Here is an 11,616-nt window from a genome sequence, read left to right as displayed (position 1 = left end):
AATAGGAATAAATGCTAATATTATCATAATACATACATTATGATGCCAAGTGCAAAATAAAGACCAGGGAAGGCCAAATCATGTTTTTGCAATAAATACACAAATGTATTGTAAATTAGTTTCAAAAGGTTCTGTATTATTATGTAGCAGTGCACTTACAGTTGGAGGATATTTAACTATAAAAGTCAAATATACTGTGTACTGTATAAGGAAGTGTTTTCCTGTGAAAGTAGCAGGCAAGTATAGCGTGACTCCATGCATAGACAAAATGCATAATGCAAGATGAAACTTGAGTGGAAAAAGCAGCTCCGCCATGAAACATCGACTGTATGATTTAAAAAAATGCACAACATTGAGATTTGATCCCGATTGCAGTCTCTCCTAAACTATGTTAAACACAACGCTCTGATGTAACACGTGGGCAAGATTACAGAATAGCAAAATCAAGGTCAGTGTCGGAAAACACCAATCCAACCTAATCTAAGAAAGGAAAGGAACAAAGTATTTGTACAAACCAAAATGTTCAACAACAAGTTGTAGTTGAAAGCGCGATTGGTTTCAACAAGCAAGCAACCAGGACGTGTGTGCGGGGGCGGGAGGGTGTGTGGCAGAGCAGAGCAGCGGTACGCTGCGGGAGTCATGTTTGCATCCAAACCAACCAATCACATTGTGTTTACATTAAAATGACAGTCCAGTCGGACCAATCAAGAGCCGCCCTTTCCCCCAGCAACCAATGGAGAACCGGGGCAAAGAGGAACACAAGGAAATCACAAAATACGAAAGTGTGTACCTGTAGGTCAAACTACCTCCACCCGCGGGACGGTTAGCGTACAGGTTGGGAAAGGTAAAGAAGCAATGGCGATGTCTCAATGTCTGGACGACTCACTGTTGAGACACAAGGCAACGCTAGCAGGGGGCGCGCAGTGTAACCTGCAGGAGGTGTATAATGAGAGACACCGGCTCGCCTTGGAGGAGCTGCTCTCCGGGGGGGTTCACAACTTTCTGGCTTTCCTCAGGAAGGAGTCCATCGCCAACTTCCTGTCGGACGAGGAAATCCAGTGGATTCGGGGCGCCGCCGTGGCCCCGCGGCGCGTGTCGGTCCTCGGCGAGGACCAAGCGCAGCTGGAGCAGTCGCTCAGCAGCTCGGTTGACTGTTTGTCGGTCACTTATTTCCCCGAGGTGTCGGACGTGGAGCCACCGCCGCTGGAGATCGGCTGGCCCGCCTTTACTGCGGGCTCTTACCGGGGAGTCACCAGGGCTGTGGCTCACTTCCAGCCGAGTTATGGCGACAACATCTACGCTTGCAAAGAAGCTGCTAGGAAAATGATCAGCAGTGCCAGAGAGGTACGCTGCAATACTGCAGGCCTGCATCATTTATTATAGCTATCACTACCGGAAACATATATGTTCAAATAATTAATGTAACTGTCCACTGTTTCATACTAGATTACCAAACAAAATATCTCTCAACATTCTAGTATTCTACTTTTCACTTAGTCAAAATAGGCTTTTTTTGTTGTTGTTGTTTTGCAACCACCGCTGGTGGTGACATAAAAATGATTAGAGATGTTCAGAACACTTTTTTCCACTCTAATACCAGTACACCGATACTACTACTAATTGATACATAAATAATAATAATAATAATAATTTTAATGAAAGACCTATATTATATATACAAATATAACATTTGTCCTTAAAGTTGCATAAAATGGTTGGTTTTGAAACACCATCCCAAGTGCAGATGCCTTGAAATAAGCCTTGGTATCAGCCTGATACCAATACCTGGTATTGATATTCACCCATCCCTAAAAAAAAAAAGATGCAAATAAAAGACGGGTAAAGTCATCTGATGTCCGGGTCTTCTAAGGCGGAAAAAACACCAACATGGAAGAACATTAACCAGAGAGCTTTAATGTCAACAGTTTTGGAGAAGCAAGATATTCCCTATCCATGGCCTTATTCAAAAGTTTGATTGCATAACATGGCAGCCGAACAGGACAGGTTTAAAAAATAAAATAAAATAAAAAAAAATCTAATCCCAAAAGCACAAGATGTATTTTTTTGTTATTATTAGGTAATTTAGCTTTTTTTTGGTTAGTAATTTCACAAGATTAGGAAAGCTGTGTGAAGCATCAAACCCAAACTAGCTCTTGGTTTAAAGTGACAGTGTGTAGTCATTTTTGCCCTCTAGTGAACTAATAAAATGCAATGACCAAAGTTTGAAGAGTGTGCATTTTGAAGCACGTACAATACAGTGCCTAAGATAGACCACGCTTCACAAGTTTACCACCAATCACTACGTTCACTCTACGTTTGTCTCGTTCGAGTATCCGTGGCAGAAAGATGGCAGCGGACCACGTCACTCTTCTGTAGGGTTAGGCGTGACCCCTGTAATATGATTTGCAATTACTAGACCTATGAATATATAAAAAATGTGTACGTTGATGTGATAGAATTTTGTAAAAAAAAAAAATTTTGCATAGTATTGAAACCAGTAGTGTTGTTTAAAATGAATGAACATTGACAAATCAAATATTTCTACACACTGTTCCTTTAAAAAAAGGTGACATGGATACATGGTGACATGTTTTTTTCTTCTCCGTGTGAGCACTATTTAAATAAGATTGAAACCATTTTGAGTGCAGATAAGTATTTCGTTGTGCCATGTAATCAAAATGAATATTGTATATACTTGACAGTGACATTTCAGACCCTGTAGTTTTTACTTTTAGTGCAGGAGCTGAATCAATAATTGTATTACTTTTTTTTTTTTTTTTTTTTTTAATCTTTACCTGGACTGAAGTATGCGTTCGATCTTTTGACAGGATGATTGATTTTGGCTGTCGTGCGGGTAGAACACCACCTCATATACTTTTGCAGGAATAAAAGAACTAAAACAAAATGTCATCCTAAAATCCTTCTGGATAGTCCCCATGGAATTTAGTTTGATCCACCCGTTTTCTTTGGTCTGGCTTTTTTAATGAGATGAAATGACCAAAAGAAAGGACAATCAAAAGTACAAGTAGAATGAATATTCATTGTGGTGTCATGTGCCTTATTTGAGCTGTCAGCCCTGTCTGCTGTTCAAAGAAGGAATCGGTTGTGTGGCTTCAGCGGGACCTCGGGCCTTTGCAAACACTGCAGCAGATGTGTCTCAACTCGCTTTGCTAAGTTTGGTTGCTCTTCTATTAAAGAGCCGTACTTCCCTTGGTGGAGCCAAACAATGGCTTTTTGTAGACAGTGGCCAAGTAACCAGATCAATCTGGAAATGAGACATTATCATGGCCTTTTGTAGTCGCAAGACCCTCCTAGCCCGCAGTCTTTGCTGTACAAAAGACTGTAACTGTGCATAATTGTCATTGGGCAGACATTTTGGCACATCCTCCTTAAAATAATCCGTGCATTTTCATTCAAATAAGGCAGATTTAGATTGTATGTGTCTATGAGCAGATTGGAGTCTTAAATCTGAGATTACGCTAACATCCGTGTCTAATCCTCGACACAACGGCTTGTGAAATTCCACCCGTCTTGGTGAACGTGGAAGATCTGCGCAAAACAAATCTCTTATAAAAGGTACTTGTCTCGTTTTTTGGGGGGGGAGAAGTAATTTGTTTGCTGACCAAGTGTTACTGTCGATTGCCATGGTAACAGACGACTGTTGAAAGAGGGCACATTGGCGCACGTATTGCGTCTGACAGAGGTTTGTGTTTCAATAAGGCCTTGCGTTTGATACAAATGAAAACACAATCATGTGCCGCATCCCCCAAAACGCTGCAGCAGCCCTGAAAGTAAATTATGTGCTCTGTAATTTTCCACTGCAGGTGATTGCCATAGTTACGGATTCCCTGACAGACCTGGATATCTTTAAGGATCTTCAAGAGGCCTGTTCTGTCCGCAACGTCCCCGTTTACATTCTGCTGGACCAGTCGAGCTGTCCCGCTTTCCTCAAGATGTGCACAAACATTGGCGTCAACTTGGATGACCTTCAGGTACTTCCTTGGAGCATCAATATCTCGTGGCTACTGTGCAAATATTGCCATTAACATTTCATATGACTGGGAAGGTCTGCTCACTGCTGCTCCGTCTCCCTCTTTTTTATTTTTTTATTTTTTTATTTTTTTTATTTTTTTTTGTTCCATTCTTGAAGCAAATGAGAGTGCGAACCATTACTGGCACGACTTATTACACAAGATCAGGAGCAAGGCTCACTGGGAGAGTCCATGAGCGCTTTATGCTGATTGACGGGAACCGTGCAGCCACAGGTTCATACAGGTATCTATCTGTCTATCTGTCTATCTGTCTATCTGTCTATCTGTCTGTCTGTCTGTCTGTCTGGCTAGCTAGCTAGCTACAGTGGCTAGCTAGCTAGCTAGCTAGCTAGCTACAGTGGCTGGATAGCTAGCTAGCTAGCTAGCTACAATGCCTGGCTGGCTAGCTAACTAACTAGCTACAATGCCTGGCTGGCTAGCTAACTAACTAGCTACAATGGCTGTCTGGCTAGCTAGCTAGCTAGCTAGCTAGCTACAGTGGATGTCTGGCTAGCTAGCTAGCTACAGTGGCTGTCTGGCTAGCTATCATATATTCTAAACTTTTGGGGGTGCTATTGTTCACTTTGGGAGTGCTGAAGCACCACAAAAAATGGGCTAAATACGTGCCTGGTCCATTCTATTAATTTCATACCGTTTCGCTTGAGAATAGCTAGCTAGATATCTGTCTAGGTAGATGGATAAATGCATAGGCAGCTCAATATATCAATAGCTATCTACCTAACACCTTTCCCATTTTTCTAAGTTTCATATATTACGCATCCAAACAAAAAGTGCCAACCATATGAGGAAATGAGCACAAAGGCCAGATGTATCGCTGCATGGTGGGCATTAAGTCACATTTTTGGCATGATGAGGGTGTGGCTTGAGCAGAACAGATCTGAATACCAATCTCAATACTTTGATATGTGCACATTTCATTTAAAATGGAAACGGGTAAAACATGTAAATTTGGAGCTGATTTATAAAATTAACAGTTACCACAATAGCACATTTAAAAAAAAATAATCTTCAATGTCCTTTTAACGATTATGCAAGATAATGTGGGTTAGAAATAAACATGATGCAATTTTTCAAACTATTTTCATTTATTTGAAATGCCTGGCATGTAAGAAGGTTGAATTTCTTATTAATTTGATATGTAAATATCTGTTAGCGGAATTTTATTCTGCCATACATCGGAGTATGCAAACACCTTTAAAAAAAAAAAAGTCAGTATTAGTGGGGCCCTAATTGGTATATTAACCATTATTATTAATAATTAGTATATTAACTATATTATAGTTAAGTTTAATAGTAAATTTTCAGTGTAATACTAACTCCATGTTAACAAATATGGTTAGTGGATAGGAAAGGGTATTGCATGTAATATTTTACATTGGATATTTGTTGATATATTGATAATGGAATGGATATTAGAGGGAGAGGAATGGATAAGTTTATACTTTTTCCTACTCCTTTTTGAGCGTGTGATGTATATGCAAGCGCATATTTTATTAGCAATGATTGGTTTGACTACATTTTATGTCTCTTTTGTTCCTTTCATTGCTTTGTTTTTGTTTGTATGTTTGTTGGTTTTGTAATTTTCCCCCTCACAAGTGTACTTATACTAACAGTTTTTTTTTTATTATTATTTTATATTTGTATAAAATCCCCCCACCCCCACCCACCCACACACACACACACCCCTACACACACACACCCACACAAAGTATTCAGCATTCAAAACAAGAGGTATATTTTGCAGGGCCAGCATCTTTCCAGGCAAGTTTCATCTGATTATGTTCTGCATTGCGCATTTGGAAGTAATTTGAATTAAACACAGAAATTTCCATTTTCAAATTCCCACTGTCAAATACCATCAGATCAAAACTTAATTTGTTGTGTTCACATCTTGGGTTTTATTACTGTGCATCTTGCCACAAAAGACGATTCAATCCAGTTTTGTACACGTGGGGTGTGAATCGATTCAAGGACAGTTCGATTTAAAAGTGGAAGAATTCAATCTGGTTCGATTCAGTAGGATTCCGATTCCATTCAATATGGTAGGCCGTGTGGGTATGATGCAATGACTTTTACGTGGTCATTTTACATACATTTGAATGAACTTGTCAATACTGTAAAAGTGCCGTTTCCTTCGAAGATGTATCTCTCCAATAAAAGACAATATGGATCTCAATATATTTCAAAGAAGAACAATTTGGTTCGATTCAGTGCACTTGCATGATGCATCTTTTTTTTTTTTTAATGTAGAAAAAAAAAAGTTTTTTTCTAGTTCAAACCGGTTTTTGTTACATCCTACTTATTACGTAGTGTTCTCTTGGATGCAATATCATCTCTGACATTTAGTTGAAAATGGAACACAAAATTATGGCATTGCACCTTAAAATTAAAGCAACCTATGAGGATTGTTTTCACTTTTTTTTTTGTCAGACTTTCAGAAACTGTCTAGAAGTATTTTTGGAACTGTCTCATTACTTGGTTGTCACATAACAAAAACAACAATAATTATTACATTGGCCAAGATGTAAGAAAACAAAGAACCAATCAAACATTCACAACGCCGCCCCAACGGCACCTACCTCCTCCTAACAGACGAATAAAAGAATGCAAACAATGCCCTGGCCGAGCATGTTGTTACTGTAAATCTTTTTGTGTGCAGGTTCAACTGGACCGATGGCAAATTGAACACCAGCAACTTGATCGAGCTTTCTGGCCAGATAACAGAAAAGTTTGATGAAGAATTCCGGATTCTTTACGCGCAGTCTCTTCCCATGTTTCCCCGAGGACCGGCAAGCGTCCGAAACAGCGGGATCTTTGAGCAGCGCATGCCCAGCAAGCATTTGCTCACCTCCTCCCCATACCTGAGCAGGGAGAGGCTCTTGGAGCAAGCGTGTCCGACCAACACGCCAGGCCAGAAAGTCTGCACTTTCCCCCTGCGGCCTCCCTGTGAGGTCTCCGCCCCAAAAGTGGGTCAAAGCGGCAGCGGGGCGTCCGACGCCTCGACTGTTGGCGACGACTGGTTAGATCAAGAGCGCATGCGAGAAGAAATCCTGGCCGCTGGTCCGAGTCCCCCGGCGGAGGAGTCTGCGGCAAGTGAGCCCGTACCGCCGAGTGTGACGTCCTGCCACGTGGCCACCCAGACCAGTTTTTCAGTGGCGGACAGCGACGCGCAGACAGACCTGCAGCTCACCCGCTCCGTCGCCGGACTGGACCCGAACAAGGCCACCTCTCTCAGGATGAGCGCCCCCGACCGGGCAGCAGCTCCAGCTGGCACCCTGAAGGAGTGCCTCAGCAGTCTGACTGAAGAGCGCCAGCACCACTACTCGGCCATCCGCTCCAAGCTGGAGCACATGATGGCCACTCTGTCCCAACGGCGGGAGTTAGCAGACATCGCCGTCATGACTCAGGGTAGGCGGGGGGCACACAAAGAGCTGCCGGGGGCAGACCCTCGACTACTTGCTGAAAATGCGGCGTGGCCAATGGCCAGATGTGTACGCTAGCTTTATCCCCGATCCCCCACTGATGAATTGTTGCCTTTCTGCTGTAATTTGATGTTCTGCCCATATCATTTTTAGTGTTATGGTCGCGGAATAATAATTGATCACGCAATGTAGCAACTGTGCACTATTACTGTTATTGTAGGGATTAGGGCTTGGTTTTAAAAAAAATCAAATAATCGACATCGAATTGATTTTTCTTTGAGCGTGATATCGATTCATAAAACCATGAATTGGTTATTTTAATCTCTCTTTTTTTTTTCAATTTTTTCGTATATTAGTTTTCTTGAAATTTTACTGTTCACATGAATTTAAAAGTATTTTCTTACATTTATGAAAGACCCGACTTATTGCACTTCATGACAATTTAAAGAGATACTTTACTTATTTAGCCCTTTTTGGCAGTGAAACATTAACATTGTCCCTATAATAAATTTTATATTTTCATTATTTTTCATATACAATTAGTACCTTTAAAAACACATTTTTGCAACTTGCTGTCGATTGAAAATGACATCACAAGGTAACCAATCACAGCTCAGCTTGTGAATGTCACATGACCAAACCTAGAAATCAGGTAAGCTGTGATTGGCTACCTGATCCCTTGTGATGTCATTTTCAGTCAACAGCAAGTTGTTGTTTTTAAAGGTACTAATTGTACATGAAAAATAATGAAAGTATCAAATTAATTATAGAAAAAAATATTAACTTTTTATTGCTATAATGGGCTAAATAAGTGAAGTATCCCTGTAATGTTTGTGGAGTTTTGTTTTTATTATCATGATATTTAAGAACTGATGTTCCATAATTAATACATATCGGATTGAACTGAAGTGAATCGAATCGGGAAAAAATCTAAATTGAATCAAACTGAACTCTTGTGAATCAAAGTCGAGTCGATTGAGGAAATTTGAATCGATATTACCCAGCTCGAGTAAAGATCACCAACATGGTGCCTGCACAAATTACATAAGTGAGCTGCATCTAAGTTTTTTTTTCTATTCTTAAAAAATAAAAATTTAAAAAATCTGTTATTTTAAAAGCATATATCAAACTGGCTGCACTTCACATTCATCAGTTGCTCTCAGTTTCTAAGAGGTTGGTGATACAGTTTGTACGTATGAGTGATTGAAAGTGCCTTTATGCTGATGTGGGTATTTAAATCAAACATGTCTGTGGTGACTGGTGAATGCATCTAAATATACTTGCCCATTTGTGCCTTGCTAATAATAAAGTTTCCTTTTTGTTTGTTGATTGTGTTCATTTTATGTCGAGCTGTATTTTGAATTGCAAACACGTCATTAACAGAAGCTCAGAACTTAGCTTTAGAACACACAAGGAAGCAAAGCGCCAGTGCCTTAGAGATCACAAGAACTGTTATTTTTTTTATTTTTTTTTATTTTTTTTTGTTTTATTTAAACTGTCCTGTCTAGACCAAATTAGTCATGATGGCAACTCTTTGGAGAAGCTTTGTCAATGCTTGTGGGCCTAGACAGGGAGCACTGTTTACACACACTAATTTGACTTCAACAGCTCATTTCTTTCACTTTCAAAAATTCATTCTTTCTAAGAGCACAGGCCCACCAGTCAGAAAACAGCGGATATCCAGACAGAAGACAAGCAGGGGGTAGGAATTTGTTCCTAGCTGCATATTAGCGATGCTCTACTGAGCGTCCTTGTGAATCGCAAAAAAAAAAAGTGGCTTTGCACGGCCGCAAATGCTGCTGAGCCTGGCATGAACGGTGTTTTCAACTTCCTATCGTGCACCCAAGGCCCCGCTGCGAAGGATCAAAACACATCAGAGTCTTGGCTCTCGTAGTGAGAAGTGTGTTCAGTTTTCATCCCGCTGAGCTTGACGTGTCGAACGTTTCGCTGCCTGAGGTGCGACTATTCCGTATCAATGTATACACATTTATGAATCCACGAAGGAGGAACCTGCTGGAGTTTTGGCACTACAAGATTCAGGGCATACAAATCCAAAAACAAAAGTGTTAATTAGTTGAAGAACATTTGGTTATTTGTTCTTCTTATGTTAATTTCCCATTAGACAAAAGTCTAGTTTAATGTTTACAGTATGATAAGACCTTGCATGAAAAAGTATCCGCAGTTGAGTCTAGAGGTATTTGGGAGGAAGAGAAATTCTTGTTTCGAATGGGGAACTTTGGACTATGTACTGGTAGCTCCAGTTATACATCTGCTAGTACCTGATATCAACTCCAGATCTGCTTCAATAGTCTCCAAAGAAGGAATCGATCCAACCTCTCCAATGAACTATTGTGAGTCAATTATCCTAATACAAACAGAGTTCCTATTAAGTGGCACAAATTTGCTCAAGTTTACACTTCAACAACAGCATCACTGCTTTATTTCAAATCTTTAAGAGGCAACGCAGCTCTAGTTATTACTCGATTTTTCTCATTTGAATTTGGACACAAGGTGACCTTAATTGTTAGCATAACTACCACACAGTTCCGAGGTTCCAGTCTTGTCTTGGGTGTTACTGTGTCGAGTTAGTTTGAATGTTCTCCCGGCGCTTGCGTAAGTATTTTTTTTGTGGATGCTCCGGTCTCCTCACACTTTACAAAGATATGCCTGTTAGCTTAACTGAAGACTAAATTGGTAATTGGTTTGAATGGAAGTGTGAATGGTTTGGCTTTACCTGTGCAGGGTGTATTCCACCTCTCTGCCAAAGACAGCCTTGATAGGTGCCAGCTTACCTGCAACACCAAAGAAAACAAAAACCAAAACAAAATGGATGGCTAGTTTTTAATAGGATCAAGATCAGGGATGTTCGATACCGCTTTTTTAGACCAATACCAGTATGAGTACTCAACTATACTACTCTACTCAACTTTACTTATAAAGCACTTTAAAACAAGTATTGCTGTATGCAAAGTGCTGTACATGAAACAGGACACCGGTATCGGTCACCATAACCACTCGCCAGTATCTGATACCTTGAAATAAGGCCGGTATCGGCCCGTACTCGCCCACATGTCTAATCAAAATATCTCAGATGTTTGTTTTATTGCACTACAGGTGAAATTACAGGGTCATACTAGACTAAGTGCAATTTCTGGAGAAATTGCATGGGAATGCTGAAAGCTGAATGCTAATAGCTTAATGCTAAGATTTGAATGCATGTGAATTGCCTATGAAGTAAATTGAGAGACATATTATGAAATTATGACCTCCTGGCTACTGGACAATGCACTTTATGAACCGTACCACCGAGCAGTATCAGACACCTGGTAATGATGATAAGTTATATGTGTCACGTTTCAGTTGGTTTGGGTTTTTGTTTTATTTTGGTGAGTGTTGGTTGTCTGGTGTTCCTGTCTTCTTCCCCAGTCTCGTTATGGTTACCTGGTCCACCTGCTTGTGTCTTCCCTTCCTGGTGTGTATTGCTGATTGGTTCCCCCTCCCTGCTGTGTCTCCCAGGTGTGTCCTGTTATTGTCATTACAGTCTACCAAGTCTGTTATTGCCAAGTCTACCAAGTCTGTTATTGCCAAGTCTACCAAGTCTGTTATTGCCAAGTCTACCAAGTCTTCCACACCAAAGTCTACCAAGTCTTCCACGCCAAGTCTGCTAAGTCTTCCACGCCAAGTCTGCCAAGTCTTCTATGCCAAGTCTTCTACGCCAAGTCTTCTACGCCAAGTCTTCCCCGCCAAGTCTTCAAAGTCAGCCACGCCAAGTCTTCAAAGTCAGCCACGCCAAGTCTTCAAAGTCAGCCACGCCAAGTCTTCAAAGTCAGCCACGCCAAGTCTTCAAAGTCAGCCACGCCAAGTCTTCAAAGTCAGCCACGCCTAGTCTTCAAAGTCAGCCACGCCAAGTCTTCAAAGTCAGCCACGCCAAGTCTTCAAAGTCAGCCACGCCAAGTCTTCAAAGTCAGCCACGCCAAGTCTTCAAAGTCAGCCACGCCAAGTCTTCAAAGTCAGCCACGCCAAGTCTTCAAAGTCAGCCACGCCAAGTCTTCAAAGTCAGCCACGCCAAGTCTTCAAAGTCAGCCACGCCAAGTCTTCAAAGTCAGCCACGCCTAGTCTTCAAAGTCAGCCACGCCGAGTCT

At 41.0% G+C, this 11,616-nt stretch overlaps 1 protein-coding gene across 1 annotated transcript; it reads left to right on the top strand.

Moving 5' to 3' along the window:
- Nucleotides 1-653: 653 nt before the first annotated feature.
- Nucleotides 654-8,797, top strand: fam83d (family with sequence similarity 83 member D). Its single transcript, XM_077530609.1, has 4 exons — nucleotides 654-1,344; nucleotides 3,825-3,992; nucleotides 4,151-4,275; nucleotides 6,712-8,797. Exons 1-4 carry the CDS (start codon nucleotides 856-858, stop codon nucleotides 7,550-7,552), a joined length of 1,623 nt encoding a protein of 540 aa, XP_077386735.1. The 5' UTR covers nucleotides 654-855; the 3' UTR covers nucleotides 7,553-8,797.
- Nucleotides 8,798-11,616: the final 2,819 nt, after the last annotated feature.

This window comes from Festucalex cinctus, chromosome 8 (genome assembly GCF_051991245.1).
Source record: "Festucalex cinctus isolate MCC-2025b chromosome 8, RoL_Fcin_1.0, whole genome shotgun sequence".
NCBI lineage: Eukaryota > Metazoa > Chordata > Actinopteri > Syngnathiformes > Syngnathidae > Festucalex > Festucalex cinctus.
Note: the sequence above shows the minus strand (reverse complement) of the source record. Positions and strands in the feature narration are given on the sequence as shown.

Excerpts from the sequence above, each read along its gene's own strand:
- fam83d (XM_077530609.1), top strand. The coding sequence starts at position 856 with ATGGCGATGTCTCAATGTCTGGACGACTCACTGTTGAGACACAAGGCA. Across the intron at positions 3,993-4,150 it reads TCAACTTGGATGACCTTCAG|CAAATGAGAGTGCGAACCAT; the intron begins GTACTTCCTTGG and ends CCATTCTTGAAG. Across the intron at positions 4,276-6,711 it reads GCAGCCACAGGTTCATACAG|GTTCAACTGGACCGATGGCA; the intron begins GTATCTATCTGT and ends TTTTGTGTGCAG.